Source organism: Battus philenor, unplaced genomic scaffold (assembly GCF_028537555.1).
Source record: "Battus philenor isolate CCGP_79_NKW_IND1 unplaced genomic scaffold, ilBatPhil1.0.hap1 SCAF_4, whole genome shotgun sequence".
In the NCBI taxonomy this organism is placed as follows: domain Eukaryota; kingdom Metazoa; phylum Arthropoda; class Insecta; order Lepidoptera; family Papilionidae; genus Battus; species Battus philenor.
In genome coordinates this window covers 6,509,558-6,531,386 of record NW_027181704.1, presented here as the reverse complement: position 1 = coordinate 6,531,386, position 21,829 = coordinate 6,509,558, and the positions used below count along the sequence as shown (strand labels likewise).

Below are 21,829 nucleotides of genomic sequence, written 5' to 3'. Positions count from 1 at the left end.
TTAATCTTAATACTTAGCTTATGACACAAAAAAGCAGTTTAGAATGAAATGTCGAAATGTTCGTCAGAAATGATATTTGTAAATTCGAGCGTCACTTTTGTTGTGACGCCGTAACCATGGATACATGGATGTTTCAGCTAAATGTGGCCAGATATATAATACCACATATAACTTTATCCGCTAGCCGAGCGCAATCGAAAAACCGTTCAAAATACGCATAAAAACTGTTTTCGGTTTTTTATTTGTACAATGAATTTACTGTTAATAAAACTACCTTCGGTAAATAATTAGAACAACCAAATTTGGGTAAGTAGATAAGCCTTCTTTCGTCCTCACAGAAGACATATTGAACAACCGGATACTACTACGTAACCAAAAATAGTTGGCAACTTTTGCGCCCGGCTTACGGGAAAGTACGTTTAATTTACTTATAGTTTATGGAAAAATAATTATTAGATTTTTGATCAATTCGCACTTTTTTTTGTTTCCTACTTTTCAATGGAATAATTAAACATATTTACGTCTTGCACTACAGTTGTCCTGTGACGGTACTCGCTTAAATCTAAAATACCTCGATTATTATTAGAAGGGTTCCTCACAATGCCACTGGTAGGTCTTTCCGAAAAGTACAATGTTCGCGTATATAAAAACTCGGTAATTTCACGTGTTTAAGGTCTAAATTTTTTTTTATTTAAAGTAGGATGAAAAATAATTCTAATTTTTCCTTAAATAAAAATAATACACGAAGACTGGTATTTGATTAACAAGTGCTAATTTTTCTGGTATTATTACTTTCTTTTATACCAAATTATAATTACAAAGATTATTGTTAAGGTAATACAATACAGATAATAAAAAGACTGGCTACACAGTATGTTTTATTGCATGATCAGTAAAATTGTTTACATTCAAGGTCCATCATATATTCATCACACCATAGAAACAATAGTAATATATTATATTAGTTATACCTATAATAAAACAACTGACTGAAGATCGGCATCACAATATAAAAACATGGGTATAACCCTCTTACAGTCCAGTGCTATTGGAAGACACTGAGGGGTAGCAAATATTTTTATGGGTTACATGGTCAAAGCCTGGCTTTAAACCCAAGACAATAACTAAGAATTCTAACACAACGATACAAACCTATTAATTCATCCATTAAAGCCTACTCCTGACTCGATTTGTCACATCGATGTAAACATTCAAAACATTGGGTACAAAAATAAAGACCTTTTACAAGTTCGTTATTCTCATAAGAGGAATAAAATATGTACTATTCGTTTTTATATCTTCAATACGATTTAGGTTCGAGTACTACAACAAATTCAATATTAGACATGATTATTGGTGACCCTAAAAGACTAGTAAGAAATGCAAATATTAATATTTTTGTACATTTTTCACTTACCATTAAGATAACACGACATAAAAATTAATAGAAAACTCTCCAGTTTCTATTAACAGAGATATGACTTAGATGTAAAGTTACATAATGTGTATACATATATTTTTAACAAAATCTACTGACATGATGACACGGCTAGCACACACATTCCTCAAAACGATACCAGATCAACATAAGCATCTTATTACACAATTAATTGACGTCACACATTTACACAGCGCATTCAGTTGTTGAAATCACATATTTAAATTAACGTGTGCAATTCTATGCGAAATAAACAGCAGCAAATATACAATTTCGGTTTATTATTACAATGTATCAAATTGATTTTCGGAAGCAAGTTTTGTGTATAAAAATGATACTCTTTATTACTTATTCTTTATGGCAAAAAATAGCACCTGAAGACTCAAAAATATTATTGTTACAGTACATCTTACTATCAAAATAAACACTTACAATATTGGTGACAAAATTACACTCTTAGTATTTTAATTTATGAGATAATTTTGCAAAACAAAAGGAATCTTAAACACAAGCTACCACTTTTATACTGACAATTAAGTCAAATATCACACAAGAACATGCCAACAATTGCAAGAAAGCAAATCAGTTCTTTTTCTGCAAATTATTTCAGTAAAGTGAAAAAAAAATTGTTTTTGGTTGGTTTTCTATGATTACTTTATAACAACATTTCATAGCCTCTCCACTTACAAACTACAATTATTTTTGATGACTATAAACGAGATAGATGTTTATAATTAATTCATCTCCCTTTTCAAAATTATTGAAACTTTACAATATCCTTAAACATTTTAGTCATTGTTTACAAATAGAAAATATTCTTTCAAATTATACTCTGAAGATATAGTTCAAACACTAGGTGATGGTTCTGATGTAGGGTCACTCTGATCACATATGAAGCACCAATGTGTGGGTAGTAACAACTCACAACTCGAACACACTGAATCACAAGGGATACGCACAACTCGGCGATATATTATAGTTTACACTTAATTTTGTGGAGCAGGACTTGTCCTTACACGGTAGTACTATACTGGAAGAGGTGATACACCTCGGAAGATCCGAGCTAGATCTGCGTGGAGAAACGTGGGCGCGGTAACTCGAACACGTCGCCGTGCACCGAGCGGGCCAACGCTTTGATGCTTGCAGCTATGTCCTGAGGCTCCTCCTGATATAAAATCGTAATGGCAAATGTATATGTATGGAAGCTTACCTTAAGTTATATTTGTTAATTTTTTTATGACAAATCACTTTGCTATCGAAAATATTAGTAGGTATAGTGATCAGTGGAAGAGACCATCAGTGGATATCCATAAAAAGCAATCTAATATGCCAGGAAAAACAATTAATCACCTTGTAACATCAAATAAATGTCTAATATATTCAATAATGTAATGTCTAATATAATACATTCAACAAGGGGGGATATTCAAATGAAAACTTTATAATCTTCTTTTTCTTTGTGACGAATGCTCCATGGAGTGACTGGGCTAAAGGAACCACATGACCTCGGCTTGAATTGTCTCATACCCATTTAGAATATCAACATAAGAGTGCCGGTGCGGACCAAAACTAGGTCTGTTGCTGTAGCCTGAATAACAACACTACTACTACTTTAGAAGCATTAATGCTTGGAGAAGTGGTGGAAAAGTGCTTAAACTTCTTGGTGTTCTAAATGGATTCACATTTATAAAAAAGGTACAGAACCCTGTGACTATCAGTTTAAGCGACGGCATCATTGCAACATTTAAAGCAAAACTTATGTCAGTGACAATACTTACATAATCATCAATTTCGTTGACGGGTGTGCGTTCCATCGGAAAATTGGGCACGTTAATGGGCAGAGACCGAGCTATGTTCGCAGGTACAATGCCGCGTGGACGGGAGATGTGTATACCTTCGTCGTTACTCCCTTCTGTAAACCAACAAAAAAGTCACAATTAACTGAAAGAAAGAAAAATTTAGTCCCATTTTTAAAAAATAACCAGCTATTTCGTCAGACCATGTACTATCCAAAATTATTAGTCATGCCAATAGAAAAAGAATAAAACATACTTCAGAGTTATAACTTTATTTATTGATTTAATAATTTAATAATTAAACAGCTATACCTAACAAACGATATTTATTGCCCAGTCTGCTGCTGAACTGGATGAGGCTAACTCTAGTCTCTCAACTATTTGTTGATTCATTTTTATTAAAACATAGTTAACAAAAATATTTGTGATATTCTATCTGCTCATTTGCAGCAGAGGACTGTGAAATGGCAGAAAAAACAAAATTCATATATAAAATATGTGTATATATAAGTATATAAAAAAGTAACTCTAAATAATAAGATATTTTCCCTTGTCATTGCTAAAAATATTCATCATCATCATTATTATCATTTCAGCCACAGGATGCCCATTGCTGTACATGGTTCTTTCCAAAGGTTTCAGCATCTTCCAACAAACTTGAAGATGCTGGTCCATGGTTTTAACTACCGTACCTTAATGCTCCACAGGCCATTTGCAAATACAATAATATTAATTTTTAATTACTTTCAAGTGATCTTTTAAAAATTTTTAATTCAAGTTAAAAAAATATCTTTTTTAGAGAGTTCAAAGTCACTTTGAGTACTTCTACAACATAAATAACTTACGATCCGAGTCATAGTCTTCTTGATCAGAAATCATATTGTGACCTGAATCCATCCCATCTAAGTCAAATATATCTTCGGCGTCGAGCGAATCCTCTTCATGGGAAAATTGTGCATTCGTCTGAAAATACAAAACAAACTTATGTCATTAAGTAAATACTGGAAATTTTGAACCATTTTCCAAGAAATGAAATTCGTCCTACAATAAAAGATAAATTAGACAATATTGCTGCTGTGTACTTTTCTTAAAGCGACAAGCTGTATGTCATATTCAGGATATATGCCAGTGCCTGTGGTACTTACCCATGTAATTAAACTATTAAGATATAAATTTTTATTCCTAAACATTCAAAGCATTCAAAATAATTATATACCTCTCATTATTGTTCTACATTTAATATTAATTTTATGTTATAATAATTATTAAACATATTGTCATTTACTGTTTGCAGTTAAAGTTAAATTATGTATTCTCAACAACATAAGTTTTGATCCAGTAAAAATATCAAAGAAAATTGTACTGATTGGTCTTAATTGAAACAATATACTCTTTATCAAAAACTTTTGGACATAAATTATACATTAATGTAACATTTAGTCAGTGCCTGTGAAATTTAAAATGTGAATTTATAATGTTGCTATTCATTTTTCCACATTAATATTTATTCATTAAATTGACAATGTTTCTTTAATAAATAATATCTTCCAGTCAAATTAAATTGCTTAATGTTAATATTACCAGTTTTAGAAAAGCCAAAAAAAACCTTAAAATTTATTTATAATAATAACATATATCATAATTATACCTTTCCAATATTTTGTGGAATTTTTTTTGCGTCTTTAATAGATGAAAGCCTTCTTCTCTGTTGAGGAGGTAACAATGGAGAAGGAGGACCATTGTCTAAGCTAGAATCTATTTTCCAACTATCATTCTCAACATTACGTCTTGTTTTGCTTACAATACTGTAATGAAAGAGAAATCAATTTTAAATATTATGTGGTGACAACTTTCAAAAATCTGTCACTTTTTCTATCTTTTAAAATTCTGTCAATGTATCATCTTTGTTTATATATCTTAACCAGCTGCATCCAAATATCTTAAAATATTGCAAAATATATGAATCATTCTAAAGCTCTTTCAAAAACTGTTAAAGAAAATTATAATTATTTGGTATTTTTTACATTAATATCAAGCCATATAAATCTACAAACCTAGATAAAATTTTATGATCTCTCTGTGCTCTTTCTCTATATGCTTCAAACTCCGCATATTTTTGATCTCTGAACTGTCGGACGGTTTCTTCAACAGCTTCTAGCTGAGATTGCAGTGTTTGGCTTAGCTGCTTACTTAAAGTTCCAATTGCTTGATGAGTTGGAGGGTAAATGTTGTTGTGCTTTATTGAAACATTATTAGTATCAACATTTTCTTTCATTTCAATATCATTGGTCACCTCTGGCACTAATAAATTAAATACTGGAGAGAAATTTGATGACTTTTTTAAATTATTTACTCTTTCCAGTGTAGTCTGTAAAAAGATTATGAGAGATTATTTCTGAATACATTTATTTACATGGGGCATATATTTACTATTGTTATAGAATAAACATGTAGATATGATGACAATAAAAAAATATTTAACTTATAACAACTTATGTATTAGCAAAAACTATAAAATAATAGGTAATCCCCTAAATTATAGTTTATACCTTTTGCACAAACTATATTTTCACATCATAATAATTATTATTGACGGAATAATTATTTATGGTAAGAATCTATTGTGATAAGAATTCAATTAAATAAATTATTCACCTAAATTAAAACATTAACCAAACAGTCTCATAAAAGATCAATGACTGCAATATATAAAATTTTGTGACAATGCACAAATTATTTCAAGTACTTTATGTTCCTTAGTTTCACTGACAAAAGAACAACTGGAAAGAAATATTTCTACCTTCGTCTAATTTTGTCTAATGTCATTGGACTGCTAATGGGTAATGATAGTGATCATTATCATTAGAGACCTAGATTTATCACTTATAAAACGGTATTAAGATCTCAGGCTTTTGAAATTAACATGATTACTGAAAATCCAGCAGTTTAATTTTGTTGAATAGACATACAAATGTTCATATGTACAGAATTCTTATCTATGTGATGTTATAATACTTACTTCTATGGATTTACAAATTAAAATTGTTGTTTTGTCTTGGAAAATTGCATGTGTTGTTTGCTCACAGGCAAGGCATGACTCTATAGTCCATCGACCTACCATCCTATGTCCAAGTAGTGCTGGTTGTGCTATATGAGTTTTTAATGTATTAATTGAACTTGACATTAACTTCTGGAAAGAAAAATTGTTTCAAATAAGAAAATTTATAATATAATATACATTCCACACTCAAAAAGGTATGAACTAAAGAAGTTGTTGCATATAATTATTTTATTTTTTTCTATTATATCTAAATTATTAGATTAAACAATAGTCCACATGATTATATTTGTTAAAATTTTAATGGTCCATGTCCTAATCATGGCTTACTGTCTACAGCTGTAGATGAATATTTACTACATAATACATTTAATATGTAAATAGTTTTCCAATGTGGTTTATGTGGTAAGTAGAATATAACCAGCATAGAAAATTGGAAGCATTAATTAAATATGGTCTATATATATTATATTATTTATCAAATAGCTTTTTTTAATTTGTAGTTCAAAAAACTATTATAGATATTTTAAATATTAAGACAATTAAATTGTTTGTTATTTTTTTAATTTCTGATCATAATATTTAGAGTATAAATTTTAAATCGATATAATACCTACTTTACATAATCGTCAGCAAATAAAATATTAAAATGTTTGGTGCGATTATATAACATTATGTAATATATGAATTAAGTAGAAAAATAATGAAAATCACTAAAATAACCCTTACTTTTGAAGAAAATCAGTAAGGTTGCAGTAATCGCGTAGTAAGTATTTTAGAAACGATAAGTTTATAAAAGACATAATCAATTAGAATTAATGATATAATTAATGCTATTCTTTTTATAATTCAAGGTTAATTCATGTTTACCAAATGTACCTCACTGAAAAAAATATCTCTTTGTTCCGTCGAAGATAATTCCAGTTTTCCAATATCGACATTGTCTTCTATTTTTTCACTTTCTAACATTACATTAAGGCATTTACAAACACAGAGAGCCATTTTGACTAATATTTAGTCGTTAAAATAATCAAATTTATATAAAAGTACACAAGAACGTAGTAAAATGCACAAAGTAGTTCAGTGGATAAACGCGTTGTTATTTATGTATAAATACATAACTACATGACATCGGTGTCCGTATAGTATTATTATCATACACACACTACAACACCTGAGATTATCAACAAATCTTAACCAAACATTTAATTATCATCCTAATCTTTCAGCATTTACGAACGAATATAGTTCTAAAAAATATACAGTTTAGGCATATGTCTATTTGTACTTAATTTATTTCAAAAGTCAATATTGTAGGACATCGATTGTACATACTATCTTTTTTTATTTCGATTATTTAGATACAAGAAAAAAACAGTTTTAGGTCTATTGGCATAATAATAGATCAGGTCTTCGACAAGTTTTTCTTCAATTCTTAGAGGTTATTGTTTTTTTTGCTGGATTTGTTTTTGATAAATATAAATAAATGAGTATTGTAATTCTGGTCTATCGTAATAATACATAGGATTTGACTCAATTTTTTAATAAGTTACAAGTTTCAAATAAATATCTGGGTAAGAAATATATTTAACTTGGAAGTATAGTAAAAATCAGAATATGGCAATTTAATTACTGTGCTTTATTACATACATACAATAAAAAAGTTGAAGAAAACTGTTATACGAAGAAAGGATATCATAAGATATTTTTTGTATACTTTAACCAACTGCAATGTTTTCTAACTAAGGATTTTGTATGGTTATTACGATTGATATAAGATTGATATTTGTTTATGATCACTTGAGTGAAGGTCGTGACCCAACATTCGTCGGTAAAAAGCATTACAACAAAAAGCCTGCTAAAGGAAGTATTCTTGTTCTGGAGAAAGTTAATGAAAGCAAATTGTTCCAGTTATAACATGAAAATATTTGTCTGGGTCTTTAATGGGTATTAGAACTAATTGACATTTCTATATTTTATACAGCAATGGCATAAAATTTTAGTATTTATTTTAACACCTACAAATTTGAGTGATCGTGTAGCGATGACGTCCATGATACGTCAATGTCAGTTATACATTTGACAATCGACAGAGATTAGTCAATCGCGGTGCATCAAAATACGTGCTCGTATATTACATTCATTTTTAATTTTTATTTAATACGTGGCATATATTTGACTAATCCACGTTAATTAACATAAGGTAAATATAATTTTTTAAGAAAATTTTCGAAATTTTTTTTTATTAAGAATAACATAGAAAACCATAATTGCGGCAAAGAGCTAAACGTTGAGGTTAATTCGTTATTTTCAGATTTTACAAAATGTCCAAGAGATCTTTACCAAATTGGTCTCCACCGACGATATCAAAAAAATCCGTTTTAAAATTGTATAACAGTTTAACTAGACAGAAAGAAGAATTTATTTGTGCCAATGGAAACAAAATTAATTGGTACAGTTGCGGTCCTACAGTTTACGATTCCTCCCACATGGGTCATGCCAGGTATGAAAACTTTGAACTTTTTGTTGTTAATAAATTTAGTGTTTTTAATAAATTGTGTATAATAAAAGAAAGTAGTTTCTGCCTTTCGTTTATATACACTATTTACAAACTTCTTACAAAATAATTGTACATTTATGACTTATAAAAAGTCAGATAAAAGTATATTGGTAATGCACGTATGTAATTTAAAAATAACAGTGTTTAGGAAATTTGTAAGCCATTTTCAGCTCTAATAATTTAAGTTTAGAATGCATTACAAATTGTGATTATGATGATTGAGCATCATCTTAAATATGTTATGTGGATTTGAGGAGTATTTGTCTTGTGGAAAATATAGTGCAATAAAAAGGTATTTTTATAAATATTTCATATTCTTTGTTGTCACTACTTGTGTTTTTTTTTTATGTTGTATATATATTGAAATAGTTGTCAAATATATAGTTATATTTTACAGTTCATTATTAACTCAACTTATTATTTTAGCCTCCTTATGTGATTAACTAATTTTGAATTCATTACAGGTCATATATATCATTTGATATATTAAGAAGAGTGATGTCAAATTATTTTGGCTATGATATACTTTATGTTATGAATATCACCGATATTGATGATAAAATTATAAAACGAGCTAGACAAAATTATTTGTATGAAAAGTATATTAATGAGGAAAAACCTCTCAATGAGACAATAGATGATGCAACAGCAGTTGTAGATTATTATGAACAAATCATCAAAGATACTGTTGATATGGATAAGAAGAATGCAATGCAGAAGATGTTGAATGAGTAAGTTAGCTTAATATATATTTGTAAATTACAGTCATAATCAGAGATCAGATAATCAAATGCATATTTTCTTTTTGTAATTATTTTTATCATTTACTAATAGATTAATTAATAAAAGTAATTTTTTTTTAATTTACTTGTTTATCTTTAACTTCTTTTTTCTTATGGTTGAAATGACGATGATTGTGAATCTTTCTAAAAATTACTTTAATGGTTTCAACGATTTACAAATAGATAGAATACCCAAAAGCAATTTAGGCAGTCTACAAGTGTATAATCAGGTAGTGTTGGTCCTCCCACTTCTACAAGCAGATATAGTTAACCATCTCAGTTTGCCCATTTGCAATGCTTTACAAAGTTGTTTTCCATAATAAGGTAACACTTAATTTTAAGTAAATATGCAGCCAAATATCTAATCTCTGTTTATAATATAATTTTTCAAGTTTATGATAATTTCCATAATAAATATTACATTTATGTACTTATTATATTTTTGGGTAAATTTCCTATGCAAGAGAAAACTTAAAATTTTATTTGTTGTACTATTGTAAAATGTAGCTAAGCAAATGCAAATATATTGTTGTGATTTGACTTATACTTTAGCCCGTTCAACTAGTTAATTTGTATGTGTAAACTCCATTCCTGTCTTTATTTATTATGTTGTAGTTAATATTTAAATTAGATTGTTTTTAGTTAAACCATTAATGATTTTTTTTAACATTCCATGTTATTGTGTTCACTAATATAGACTCAAGATTTAAGTTAAAAGAATGATTTAAATTAATTGTTTTATGTTATGATTTTAAACAGAAGACTTTGTTACAGTCTTGCCTCTGCAGTTAAGGGTCTAAAATCAGCAATTGAAACTCAAGTTGAACAAGACATTATTAAAGCTAAATGTGATCTTTTAAAATCAGCCAAGGACCCTCTTTCAGATTGGTTAGATAAAAGACTTGGAGCAACTGTTAAGGATAATGCAATATTTACAACATTGCCAAGGTATTGGGAAAATGAATTTCACAAGGACATGAAAGCATTAAATGTAAGTAAATATGAGTAATTATTGTGTAATAAGAATCTATTAGATCAGATTAGATAGACTAATTTGATTCTAATTATTATTAAAATTATATTTAAATAAAATGTATTAGTATTAATCAATTATATTTATTATATAGTTCTGTTATTTTCTTTTTGTGTATTGTTCTATTGTGATTGGTGTTTTAAAGGAGTGAATATATAGCAAATGTCTAGCAAATAATATATTCTAAACATTATAGCAAAATAAATGGTATTAGAAATAGTTTGAAATAGTATAAAAAGGTGATTTCAAAATTCAGATTACTACATATTTGACAGTTATATATATGGCATAAATAGTAATAAAAATAGATGAAGGAAGGTTAGAAATGGAATAAATAGCTTTTAAGCTTTTTGTTGACAAAAGAGCTAAATATTCACCCCCTTAAAGTTTTTCACCGATAACTAATCACACTGTACAATACCCGGCAATAAATATTCCGCATCGACCTTTGGAAAGAGGCAATCGGGTAATATCGGCTTCGTAGAGCGTTATCTCTGTCGCACACGTCACATAGATAGTGATTGTCATAAATATTACATCTTTGGAAAGACCAAAGATGCAATATTTATGGCAGAGTATATTGATATTCTAAGAGCTACTAAAACTAATTCCAAAAAACATTTTTCTATAACAAAATCTAATATTATTCAGATTTTCGTTGTTAGTTGCTTTTAGTAAACTGTTTTTAGGTTTTGCCGCCAGATGTTCTTACAAGAGTCAGTGAATATATACCACAGATAATATCTTTTATAGAAAAGATAATAAACAATGGATTAGCTTACGAATCGAATGGTTCTGTTTACTTTAATGTGAGTGAATTTGATGGTGCAGAGAAACATCATTATGCTCGCCTTGTTCCTGAAGCATATGGAGATACTAAATCTTTGCAAGAAGGAGAAGGTAATGATGTTATAATACTCATAAAAACACAAGCATTGTCACATAGTTTCTATAATTTGTGTAATGTTTCTTATATGCTATTTTTTTAATCTAGAGAAATTTACAGCGATAAAAATAAAATTAAAGTATTCAACTATATGCCAATTTGCCAATGACTTATTCTCACCTTTAGAGTATAGCAAATTGCCACTTAATGTAATTAGAAATTAGTTTATTTTTTGATAATTATTAGTTCAAACTTTATCATTAAAATATTAAAAATTTCTGTTAAATGTCCTCAGGTGATCTGACTGACGATACTATTAAGAAGCAATCTCCAAATGATTTTGCTTTGTGGAAGCGTAGTAAAGCAGGCGAACCATCCTGGGAGTCTCCTTGGGGTGCTGGAAGGCCCGGATGGCATATTGAGTGTTCAGCAATGGCATCGGATGTATGTGGATCTAAGTTGGATATACACACTGGTGGTGTTGATTTAAAATTCCCTCATCATGATAATGAATTAGCTCAGAGCGAGGTAAAACATTTTACTAATTTTTATTGGGTATATGAAATATACACAAAACATAAAAGTGCAAAAAATACTTTCAAAATATGCTGCAAATTTTTTTTGCACAACATTGTGTTTCTTGAAGAGATAAGTGTTGTTAGTACTAGAGATGTAATATAAAAAGGCATTTTTACTTAGAAAAGTTCACACATTATAGAATGGGCTTTTAAAAGTATTTTGTCCACGAGCCAGTTAGGCAGTGAACAATGGTAAAGATATGCTCGTGCAAGAAGAGATTCAAAAGTAAAGGCAACAAAAATAGTTATTTTGGTTAATTTATCTGTTAGTAACTCATTAAATCTGTTTTCATAATTTTCTAGCTGGAATAACTAAGTAAATATGCACCTGAATATCTGATCTAGTAATGACAAGTATTCTGCTGCAGTACATTATTTATGTTATTGTCTAGAATATTTTCTTATTTCAACGAAAATATGTAACTACACTTCAGCCTGTGTTTGTGCGGTGGATGTAGACCTCATAAAAGTAAATACTAAAAAATTTGAAACACTTCGCGCGTAGCTATAAAAATTGTTTTAGGGGCACATTTAAAAAGTATTACTTTCAAGGAGGTAATAGGAGTCTCGCGTGTAAAATAACTTAAAATCTTACAGACTTGTCACATGCGAAGATTAGAGACAAATAAAAAACCAACTCATAAACAAAAGTGAAAATGTGAAAAACCTTTTTTATATTGTCATGTATATTCTTTTACAGGCATATTTCAATGAAGCTGGCTGGGTTAATTATTTTCTTCATACGGGACATCTCACGATCGCCGGCTGCAAAATGTCCAAATCATTGAAAAATTTCGTCACAATTAACGACGCATTGACACGGCACACGGCTCGACAGTTGCGGATTGCGTTTCTTTTACACGGCTGGAAGGAGACATTAGATTACTCAGATAATACAATGGAAATGGCTATACAGACTGAGAAGTTGTTTAATGTGAGTACAATATTTATTCCAATCTAGTGAAATAGTGGTACATAGTAGCCCTAGCCTCGATTCCCACAGGAGACCTCTAGCTTCACTAGCTTAAAAGCTAGGCTTCCACAGACCACGGAATCTGTCAATGCAATCCAGTCCATAAAAACAATACTTATGAACCAATGTATAAACCTTTGAATCAAACTACTCATTTCATAAACTTAATTCTAGTTCTATTTCTTTTCTTTAGAGTCTGTTCATAAAATACTTCACCAGAGCAAATGTGATTAAGTAAATACAGTGTGACTTTGTAGGGAAGAAAGCAAATACTTTTCTTTCTTCCCTTCAGTGTCACATTACGTTTCACTTTTGCAGCCACACCCCTGGATATCACGTTAGAAAAAGTTGGACCCCCCCTTCTAGAAATAATAAAATAAAAGAAATTAAATAAATCAATCAATATTTGAAAAAAAAGTAGTTTGTTCATTGTTCAGGTGTCTATGAGTTTATGAAATATTGACGGTCGTCACATTTTAAAGCCTTCCATTCTCCTCTACCATCATTTGTTACTTAGACATTCCGCAAACACGACCGAACATATTTTATGAGTATATCTTGCCAGATTCTTCAAGAAGGAATCATCGTTCCTATCCTGGCAAGTCTGCATAAATACAAAAATTTTCAAAAATGTTTTGTCTTCGAAAGTATTTAGAAAAACCTATTTGATACAATACATTTTTGCTTCATTGTATAAAGGGTCTCTTAGTTCTTAAATAGAGTCTTCTATTTCTACAAAAAATAATTACGCTGATAGTATAAATAAATTAAGGATTATTGTTCCAGGAATTCTTCTTAACAGTGAAAGATGCTTTGAGAAGTGGATATGAAGAAGGCTGTGGTGGTGTGTGGGGACAGGAAGAACAAAATCTATCGGCGAAGTTAAGCGCAGTTAAGGAGCAAGTGCATACAGCATTGTGTGGTTAGTAATATTTTGTACGGAAATGTTTTTTGGCATTTTCTTTTATAATGGATAAATGCTTGATGTACTGGGCCTATACATGTATCGAATCGTATTTAAACTCTTGATCAGGGATGAGCAACACTCGGCTCGCGGGCAGCTTATCCCCTGTTAAATGCTTATGCGGCCCGCCAAGCATTTCTGTAATTTAATTTATAACAATATTAATATATTGTTTTAAAATTAATTGTAATAAAATTATATATACTAAACCGAAATAATTAATCAGAAATTATTACTAATCAAGACCGTGGGATGCACGATTAGAAAGCTGCGTACGTCACTACCTCATCAATTCCGGTTGAAATTGATGAGTTTGTTTCGAAAAAACTGTGTCAAATTTTTTAGTGAATTTGTTTTACTGATTAAAATTTGTAGGAAATCTATACTTTTTTATTTAATTTTTTATAGCAATGTTTATTACAAATAAAGTTTTGTAAATTATTAATGTTACTTTATGCGCGGCACGCAAAAAAATATTCAAATTTGCCCATTGATTATAAAGGTTGTTCATCCCTGCTCTAAGTCCTGGATGGCCGAATGTTTATTCTTATTTAAGTGGGTTGAAGAGTATAAAATAAACATATTAGTCCTACAATCATTTGATAAAATTATTGTATTTATTGCTATAACATGTGTATGGTACATAAAGATAAGAAATTAGAATAGTTTTAAAATTTGATATTTGCAAATTTGTATTTTAGGAATATTGTTATGCTAATAATGTATATATATTTTTCTATTATCAAATATTTATTATCAAATATTTTTCTGTAGATAACATTGACACCCGAAGTGCTCTAGACGCTCTTCGTGAGTTGGTAGCGGCGTCGCACATATACTTACGTCAAACGACTCCTCGAAACTCTCCTCTGCTCACTTCGGCTGCCCGCTACGTGACCGATATACTGCATATCTTCGGAGCAGTAGAGGGACCCAGGGGTGGTATAGGCTTCCCGGTTGGTAACGCAGAGAGTGTTAATGTAAGTATTCTAGATCAAGTCAACCAAGTTCAGTTATTTATATTATAATTTTGAGGTTAAGCCAAGAGCCATCTGTTTTGGCTTTAATTGAAAATGAAAAATCTTCATTCAAAGTAAAAAAAAGTACAAATACCGGTGAATTATATAATACTGATGTATCAATTATTCCAAATAATTGACAGTGGTTATGCGGTCACAGTGGTCTAGTTAGTATTATTAGTGCAAATCAGGACTTGTTCCAAATGTTATTGCAATTTATTTAGTTAATTATTTTAGGTTGAAATATCTGAGAATTTGAAATTAAAGCCAATTTACCATTAAGTTATAATAACTCTTCTTTCATTATCTGTAATCTAAAAAGTGTCAAATATGACCTAAATTATCTATAACGTTTTTTTTTATGAAAATTAAATTTAAAGTTACAAGTTATATTGATCATAGTGAGATGGTTCTACTGTATTATAGATAGATTATATATATTTTAAGTTATGAAATTAAAATAAAATCTGTAGAGGTAAAAAATTGCATGAAAACGTTAATTTAAACCAATAAAACAGCTGGAAGCAGCAGTGATGCCGTTCTTGGAGGCTTTGGGCACGTTCAGGGCGCAGGTACGCGATGCCGCGAGGACGGTGGGCGCCAAGGATGTATTGGCTCTATGTGATGACTTAAGAGACAATGTTCTACCCGAGCTGGGCGTGCGACTGGAAGATAGAGCAGGTCAGTACTGGTTTTACTTAAAACTAAGACGATTTGTTACTTAAACTCTATAGAGGAGGTCTATGGCTAGCAGTCGAACGTTCTTTAGCTGAAATGATAATGAACTGCCTCGACAGATTTCGTAATATGTAAATCTTTGACAATTTTGCACTTCTTTCTTTGTATAAATGGTTGTGTTAGAAATATTATAAATAGCGCCGGATTAGTCCAGCAGTTCTCGAGTTTTGCGCTTTGATCAATTTTGCTTTAAAATATGCTGTGATCTTGTATCCAAGCTTACAACCAATGAATTATTAATTATTATTTATGTTTTTATTGTCGCGCTATTGTAATAACTAACTGCCTTTAGATAAACTGTAAAAAAATTACAACTCCAAATGGCGACGACCAAACAGCGTTAGTTAATTTAAAAAAAACGTACGCGGCAAAGCTTTCATTTATTTTGCTAATGATTTGTATGATAATACATAATAGTAGCGATGCATTACTGACAGAATTTATTTTGTATCAGACCGCACTGTAGTTAAATTAGTAAGCAAAGAAGAACTAAGGAAGGAGAAAGAGGAGAAAAAAAGAATAGAGGCCGAGAAGCAAAAGAAAAAACAAGAATTACTGGAAGCTCAACGCGCGAAAGAGGAACAAAAGAAAATACCTCCTACTGAGATGTTTAAACGGGAAACCGACAAGTACTCCAAGTTCGATGATAAGGTGAGAATGTATCGATCATTATTGAGATTATTACAGTGGCAAGCGAATGCACCGATCTGATGCTCTGAACGAACGTAAATACACATTTTAATTTTGTTAGTTTTTTAAGCCCAGTGGATTAATAAGTCAGTTGAACAGATAGCCGCTGGGACTTTAATGCTCTGGAATGGACACCACGGACTGGTAACCGCAGAGTACGTCGACCCACAAGGTAGACAGGCGACCTAGTAATTATTGTCGGAAGACGCTCAGTGCAGGCCACTTTCAAACGATCCCACTGGAAATCTAAAGGAGAATCTAGCCTATGTCCAGCTGTGGACGTACTGCGGCTGAAATGATGATTACGACTTACTTTAAGATAATTCATGATGATTTTAGTTTTTACCTAAATTTTTTTATGATAATATTTTTGATCTTATACTTATTGTATTATATCTCTTACTGTTGATCAACGTTAATTAGTAACTAGGAAATGTGCATTCCTTTAATAGCCGCATTCAATGCAACTTTTTGTTTTGTTTTAATGCATATTTAGTGTGAGATTCATAGAAAAGTGTACAGAAGTATGGCTGTACCCATGCTGTAGTTTTCTTGAAGGACGTGATCTTTAATCGTTTAACTTATTCAACGGAATATTCTTCTTAGGTTTAAATGAATCGTGAATAGTTGACTGAAAGCTTTACCATATTAATGATATGTAATGTACTAAAATATTTCTTCCGCGTCTTGAATTTTCTATTTTGTGTTTAGGGTCTACCAACACACGACCACGAGGGCAAGGAAGTGAGCAAAGGACTTATTAAGAAGTTGCAAAAGCTACAACAAGCTCAAGAAAAGAAATACAACGAGTACTTAGCCTCGCTCAACACCTGCTAAATGTACTAATTTCGGTTTGACCAGGACCAACATTATAATAAGAATAATTATTTCGAATATGCATTTAAATAATGTTTTTGTCTACACATTTGCTTAAATATAGTTGATTGTAAGTTTCAATCATTTTGAAAGGCCTACAAGCTTGTTTTTTTAAATTGTTAAAATATTTATCTAACTAAATATTTTGTATACTTCTATTAATTATTTAACTTTTTTGTTAGATTTTAATTAACGTCGCCAATAGTATTCTATTTTGTAATATTGTATCTCAATAACTTAATATACAGTATTAATAATTAAATACAAATTTTGGTGACAACTTTGTTATTTAGCAAAAAAATGTAAATTTGCGTACCCTCGCAAATAATATAAAGATCGTATTATTCTAAATTGCTTTTTTAATTTGTAAAAATACATTTCGAAAACAAGTATTTAATTGTTTTATTTAAAGAAAACCTTTTTCGTATACATCTTTTTAAATTGTTAAAAATCTAAAAATGCATTATACGTTGTAAATTGTCCCTTCTGGATTTTTTATTATTTTGAACCGTTAGTTTAAACTGATGCAGATTACTACTAGACAGCAAAATCGTTTATCACTTATTAAAAACGTGTGTCCAGTCATTGAGTGATATTATGATTGGTTTTTTTTGGCGCAAGCTTCAAGTGATAAAGTACGATAAACCATTCGCTAGACAAAACATTTATTTACATCATTTATTGAATCGTCACATTAACGACGGCGTCAACAAATTAAGATATAAATAGGGTTCCAAATATCCGCCGATTATCTACATTTAACTACGAATTGCCTACATCGTGAAGCATAATGGGAGTGTAACGCATCAATGAGTGCCACACAAAGGCGTTAGCCGCGTGCTTCGCGACGAAAATACGCACAAAGGCGACGAACATAAGTTAAAAAAAGGTAAAAAGTGAGGTAAACAATCTGGGTGCGTTTTTTGTGATCGCGACAATGGTGTTTTGGTGGGGTGGCACAAGTACCGCACGCGAGACACTCGATTCATTTACCATCTGCGAGCGCACGCCGCCCCACCGAAGTGCTGCACACTGCATGTACATTGAAGCAGGAGGCTTATTTTTCCTAAAATTCTTAATTACTCATTTAAAATTGATATGCGTCTGTGAAACGGATGATTTTTTCAGGAATCTACTTTCAACAAATGTTTTTATAATATTTATAAATATATGTATATGTTGACCGACAGCCGATGACAAGTTTTCATTTATATCACTCTTATAGCTATTATAACTATAAGTACACAAATACTGCATGCCAGTGAGATCTTATATAATTTGCATTCAAGACATACAAAGATGAAACGACAATGATAAAATATAGTTCTTAAAAAAGTTGAGACACGAGCATCTTCTTGCCGCGGACACTGGCGCTGTGAGCGGATCAAGATCGAACCGCTAGTATATTTTATTAAAGCTTGTAATTACACGCACTATACAACTGTTTTGTCAGTAATTCGAATACCATTAAAATGTTGAGTGAACAGCATACGTTTACGAGTTGATAAAGCGTGATAGTAAATAGGTGTAAAAGCTATAAATAAGTGAATGTATAGCTCATTTGCTATCAATTATGATCAACTTATCCAAAATCAATGGTTTCATAAATAATAAATAATTTAATGATAATATAGTAAGAAAAAGCCTTAACAATATTCGGATTACTGTATATTAAAATTAATTATTGTTGAATATATGTCTGCGGATTTTGCTTGAAGTTATCTTCCTGCCGCATTCCAACAGCAAAAATAAATAAATGTAACAACATACTTAAGATTGATATTTTTTGGCGATTATGGTATATTCCTCTATAGATGTCTTTGGGGAAAGCCTATGCCTTACAGTGGGCGTCTATGGACTGAAGCGATGACAACGATAGAGAAATATATTTAATCGAAAATTATAAAATCAAACCTGTGTAATAAAATTAAGATCTCTAATGGCGGACTCTCGTTACAAAATTAGTTAGTATATAATATAGTATGCAAATAGTAACATATGTAATATATATTATTTTTATACAGTGTACTTAACATTCTCAATTAAAAATTATGTTTTTAACCAAAAGATGATGAATGTTAATAATGATCGACTTATAGTAAAGTGTATATACTCAATTAAAAACCGTTGCTTCAAGTAAGAAAGCAGTGCGCATGATACATTGAAGCTAGAATCTCAAATCGATCACAATGGGCTTTATCGTAGTCAGATTTAAGTATAACAATGGATAACGGAAGCTAGGGGAAAGAGGGGAGAAATTTACGAAACGCTGTGATCAGCTGAAAGAATCGGCGGTTGACCGCCCGGCGAGATGTCAATCATTTGAATATGGAATTCTTTCCTTTTCTCAACATTTCGTTGAGATTTTGTGATAATACGATTATATTATACGAAATCAACGGAATGGACTTTTGGTAAAAAATAACACGTTTCCGTTAAAATGATTAAATTCATCGGAACTAACTTAAGTATGCGGTCATGCGAATATTATGAATAACGGTCGTCTCATACAAATGAATCAAAACGTTCTTTAATATTCAAAGTTGTCTATATTCTTGGACTCGTAATCTCCGATCAAATCTATCCGGTTTATTTTTTACTTAAAAATAGAATATATACTTAAATGAAACTCCTCATCGCCCATGCGTATACTGTATTATTGAATTATTTTTACATGGCATGCTCACATCCATGACAATCCTATGACGTATAACGAATAACGGAGAAAAGTAATATTAATCAGTAATAATAGTATAATAATAATATATAATAGTATATAATAATAATAGTATAATAGTAATAGTAATAATAGTATATAATAATAGTATCAGTAGTAATTAATCAGATAATAATTTATAGTTGTAAAAGATTACCACAGTTATATACTTTAAGGCCATTATATCATTTACCTCTATTCATTTCGATTCTTCACTAATTCGTGAGAAATGTTTTCAATAATGATAGTTCAATTTTTCATTAGGTTTTATTGTATTTTTTTAAAGTATACAGGTACATAATAAAAATTTCATGAACGCTATAATATCAAGAAATTTCATAAATAAGCAATTAAAACTAATTTATGACGTTCGCTGTACTGCTCCCTCGTAGCTGAATAATATTTTGGGTAGTAATGTAGGGTGCGAAGTTACCGGACTCGTTGGCGGGATTGCAATTATGACTTGTACTTTCTATGCCCCAGAGCTCCAAGCAGCAGTCTGCTGAAAAAAAAATTGTTTTGCTTGCTCATTAATTATTTAAATCTCATTAAACAGCCGCAATTTCTTTCTTTATTGCTGTCGCTGCAGACCAGTTTTATCTAATACAACTGGGGGAAATGTTTTAATTGCCTGCCTAAAATTATGCATTACGTGGAAAATTAATAATAAAGTTTATTTTCTGCTGAGAAATAATAACATTTATTTTAACTTGAGCAACGTAACAAAACCAAAAATATTGAAAAGAAATATTTTTTTACTCATCTGAACAATTTGATGCGCGTTTTTAGTTTCATATATTGTTTGCTATAAAAATGTAAGAACAAAATAAACATGGAGTCATTTTAATTAGTTTCAGCTATATTATTAATTTTCTTGCTAACAAAATATTGATTCTTCATTTTTTAATCAACTAGTAAGTTAATAAGCTGTCGTGTCAAACGATTTATTTAATTTTTGATGATTTGGTTTACATTATGAAGTAACATAAAATTTGCCAATATTTACATAATTATCTTATCATAATTATCTTATTTTTTATATTTATAACGTATTTTTGATGATTGTTGTTTCTTGCGTGGTAATTCATACAAGAATAAAAATATACGAGTATGTCAATAGATAACCGGTCTAGACGTTCACAGATATTCTTCTCCATCCTCACCTAGACTGTTACATTGATCATACCTTCACGGTGAATGACTGTCACTCAAGAGCACCACTTTTAGTACACCACTGTATTAGTTTATTCTGTATTTGTATGTACTTGAGCAAGATTCAACAATTATTTATTACATATATTAAATCCTTTTCTCGTGGACATAAATGATCGACCAAAAGAAAAAGTAAATTTAGTATGGCGGTGATCGAACACGGATATTATCCGTTTCTTAATACTTACGTCTGTAGTTATACTATTGTAATATATTGGTATTGGTATTTATTTTACATCTATATAAAAAAGGATCAAATCATAAGCAGTTAAGCGTGTACGTATTAATGTATATCATACTAATAAATGACAGGAAAGTTTAATTTTAGCTTTACAATTGGAGTCCATCACATTTAAAAAATGGTGTAATCGAATGGCTTTGTGGTGCATTAAAGCAAAAAATCCCGGGCTTTTAAGGTCTTACGCAGAAAAAATAAAGTTTAAAATTGATTTAAAAAAAATTATAACGAAATTAATTTTATTAGTTCTTCTATTCAGCAGATAGACGCCC

At 30.3% G+C, this 21,829-nt stretch overlaps 2 protein-coding genes across 2 annotated transcripts; one reads left to right on the top strand and one right to left on the bottom strand.

The window, feature by feature from the left end:
- Window positions 1-873: 873 nt before the first annotated feature.
- On the bottom strand, window positions 874-7,379 carry PRAS40 (Proline-rich Akt substrate 40 kDa). The gene is made up of 7 exons (XM_068771679.1): window positions 7,172-7,379; window positions 6,254-6,424; window positions 5,289-5,602; window positions 4,883-5,039; window positions 4,080-4,197; window positions 3,217-3,350; window positions 874-2,603 (listed from the first exon to the last, which is right to left on the bottom strand). The coding sequence occupies exons 1-7, from the start codon at window positions 7,292-7,294 to the stop codon at window positions 2,502-2,504; spliced, it is 1,119 nt and encodes a 372-aa protein (XP_068627780.1). The 5' UTR covers window positions 7,295-7,379; the 3' UTR covers window positions 874-2,501.
- A 999-nt stretch (window positions 7,380-8,378) lies between these two features.
- On the top strand, window positions 8,379-17,608 carry CysRS (cysteine--tRNA ligase, cytoplasmic). The gene is made up of 12 exons (XM_068771599.1): window positions 8,379-8,495; window positions 8,607-8,795; window positions 9,317-9,583; window positions 10,409-10,625; window positions 11,357-11,567; window positions 11,849-12,081; window positions 12,832-13,065; window positions 13,891-14,026; window positions 14,843-15,048; window positions 15,606-15,768; window positions 16,280-16,476; window positions 17,227-17,608. The coding sequence occupies exons 2-12, from the start codon at window positions 8,617-8,619 to the stop codon at window positions 17,350-17,352; spliced, it is 2,169 nt and encodes a 722-aa protein (XP_068627700.1). The 5' UTR covers window positions 8,379-8,495; window positions 8,607-8,616; the 3' UTR covers window positions 17,353-17,608.
- Window positions 17,609-21,829: the final 4,221 nt, after the last annotated feature.

Bases quoted from the DNA above. Each gene is read 5' to 3' on its own strand.
- PRAS40 (XM_068771679.1), bottom strand. From the start codon at position 7,294: ATGGCTCTCTGTGTTTGTAAATGCCTTAATGTAATGTTAGAAAGTGAA. The intron at 4,198-4,882 runs GTATAATTATGA...TTGTATTTTCAG, and splicing joins TTCCACAAAATATTGGAAAG to ACGAATGCACAATTTTCCCA. The intron at 2,604-3,216 runs GTAAGTATTGTC...ATTTTATATCAG, and splicing joins TCAACGAAATTGATGATTAT to GAGGAGCCTCAGGACATAGC.
- CysRS (XM_068771599.1), top strand. From the start codon at position 8,617: ATGTCCAAGAGATCTTTACCAAATTGGTCTCCACCGACGATATCAAAA. The intron at 8,796-9,316 runs GTATGAAAACTT...AATTCATTACAG, and splicing joins TCCCACATGGGTCATGCCAG to GTCATATATATCATTTGATA. The intron at 14,027-14,842 runs GTTAGTAATATT...ATTTTTCTGTAG, and splicing joins AGTGCATACAGCATTGTGTG to ATAACATTGACACCCGAAGT.